The sequence below is a fragment of the Pteropus medius genome, unplaced genomic scaffold, assembly GCF_902729225.1.
Source record: "Pteropus medius unplaced genomic scaffold, Ma_sr-lr_union100, whole genome shotgun sequence".
In the NCBI taxonomy this organism is placed as follows: Eukaryota; Metazoa; Chordata; class Mammalia; order Chiroptera; family Pteropodidae; genus Pteropus; species Pteropus medius.
This window is the reverse complement of record NW_024343935.1, coordinates 138,386-140,423: the sequence shown is the minus strand read 5'-3', so window position 1 is coordinate 140,423 and position 2,038 is coordinate 138,386. Positions and strand designations below refer to the sequence as shown.

Here is a 2,038-nt window from a genome sequence, read left to right as displayed (position 1 = left end):
TCCAGTTTTAAAACCAGCAGAATGTTAAAATCCACATTATCAGTAAAGCAGTTACGGGAGTGAAATTAAATAGAATGACAGACACAAAATGACACTATATTTCAGTTTTTAATAAAACATCGTGTTAATGAACTTAGTCAACAAGAATAGTTTACTATATGTGAGTTATACAACACATGAATATTTTTTCAGTAACACGAAATAAAATTCTTGAGATGACATGAGCATTTGAAAAGAAATTTTTCTTAAGAATCCATATGAATTCACAAAATAATTAAGATTTTCCAAATATTTTTGGTTCAAATTTGGGTAAAACGTTTTAAAACTGAGAAAATGTACAAGGGAAGAAAATGTCCATATATTAGAGGAGAAAGCATGATAAACTGATTTGCTTACATTGTGCAGAGAAGGTAAATTAAGTAAACGGAAATTCCAGCAAATACATAGAAGAGGCATATTCTATTTCCACATTTTCTGGCTCCAAGCCTTTTAGCCTCCTAATCACAGGGAGCTCTTCAGCCCTAAAACAGTTGTCCCTTTTATAGCTGCCATCTCACAGAATCTTCTCAAAGCCCCCTTTATTTCTTTGTTCTTGAGACTGTAGATGAAGGGGTTCAGCATGGGTGTGACCACAGTGTACATCACTGAGGCTACTGCACTTGAGTGTGTGCTGTAGGGAGAGGCAGAGCTGAGGTACACACCTAGAATTGTACAGTAAAATAAGGACACAACGGAGAGGTGAGACGCACAGGTAGAAAATGCTTTATACTTTCCCTGAGCTGATGACATTCCACAAATGCAAGAAACTATCTTAAAGTAAGAGTAAAGGATGCCAGTAAGGGGAAGAGCAGCCAAGAATCCAATGGAAAAATACATCATCATGTTATTAAGAAAGGTGTCAGAACAGGCAAGTTGGATCATCTGATTGAGTTCACAGAAAAAGTGGGGGATTTTTAAGACTGTACAGAAAGACAGTCGCAACAGCATTAAGCTTTGTAACAAGGAATAGAAGGCACTCGTGATCCAGGACACCAGAAGCAGCAGTCCACAGAGCCGGGGGTTCATGATGACCGTGTAGCGCAGGGGGTGACAGATGGCCACAAAGCGGTCGTAGGCCATCACAGTCAGAAGGAAGTCATCCAATCCTGCAAAGAGTAGGAAAAAATACATCTGTGTGATGCAATCTCCATAGGTTATGACTTGACTCTGTGTCTGGATGTTCACCAGCATCTTTGGGACAGTGGTGGAGGTGAAACAGATGTCCACCAAGGACAGGTTGGAGAGGAAGAAGTACATGGGCGTGTGGAGGTGGGAGTCTGAGCTCACAGCCAGGATGATGAGTAGGTTTCCAAACATAGTGATCAGGTACATGGAGAGGAAAAGCCCAAATATGAGAGGTTGCTGTTCTGGTTCCTCAGAAAATCCCATGAGAAGAAATTCTGTAATCCGTGAATAATTTTCTGGTACCATGTGTTGGTGGTTATGACTAGCAATAAAAATTTAAATAATTAATTAACATACATGTGCATTACTAGCATCTTGAAAAGCTACAATTTACATTTTACACTAAAATGTATATGCGATATGTATATGATTTTCTGGAGATCTGATTCCTTTTAAGTAATTATTCCCAGCAGCAATAATTTCATTTTTACACATGTTTAATGAAAAATACTTTCACATATAAATTCTAATCTTCCTGCACTGATTTCATCTTTATTTGACCATCTTTGTTTTATATGGCACTTCGTGGATAAGGCTGGCCCTTCTCTCACTTTCCATGTGGCATCCTTTTTTGTTATTTTTGGCTTTGAGTTTCGATCTCTTTCATGACACATCTGATGGGTACGCTAATCCAAGTTCTGTTGCATTTTCAACATTTGAAGACCTCCCCAGACATATTACAGAAAATCCTGCTTATGCTACACCTATTGGTCCACTTTCTGTATACATTTATCCCTGAGGAAATGATGTCATACCACACTCATTGATAAATATGTGCTGAGTCCTTACTTTTCTCTTGTTAAGTACAGGGTGC

At 38.4% G+C, this 2,038-nt stretch overlaps 1 protein-coding gene across 1 annotated transcript; it reads right to left on the bottom strand.

Moving 5' to 3' along the window:
• Positions 1-501: 501 nt before the first annotated feature.
• Positions 502-1,371, bottom strand: LOC120607053 (olfactory receptor 7A17-like). Its single transcript, XM_039868655.1, has 2 exons — positions 1,024-1,371; positions 502-738 (listed from the first exon to the last, which is right to left on the bottom strand). The coding sequence occupies exons 1-2, from the start codon at positions 1,369-1,371 to the stop codon at positions 502-504; spliced, it is 585 nt and encodes a 194-aa protein (XP_039724589.1).
• Between the last annotated feature and the right edge of the window lie 667 nt (positions 1,372-2,038).

Coding starts and splice junctions, on each gene's coding strand:
- LOC120607053 (XM_039868655.1), bottom strand. CDS start 1,371: ATGTACCTGATCACTATGTTTGGAAACCTACTCATCATCCTGGCTGTG. Junction 739..1,023: donor TGCTGCTTCTGGTGTCCTGG/ATCACGAGTGCC, acceptor TGTGCGTCTCAC/CTCTCCGTTGTGTCCTTATT.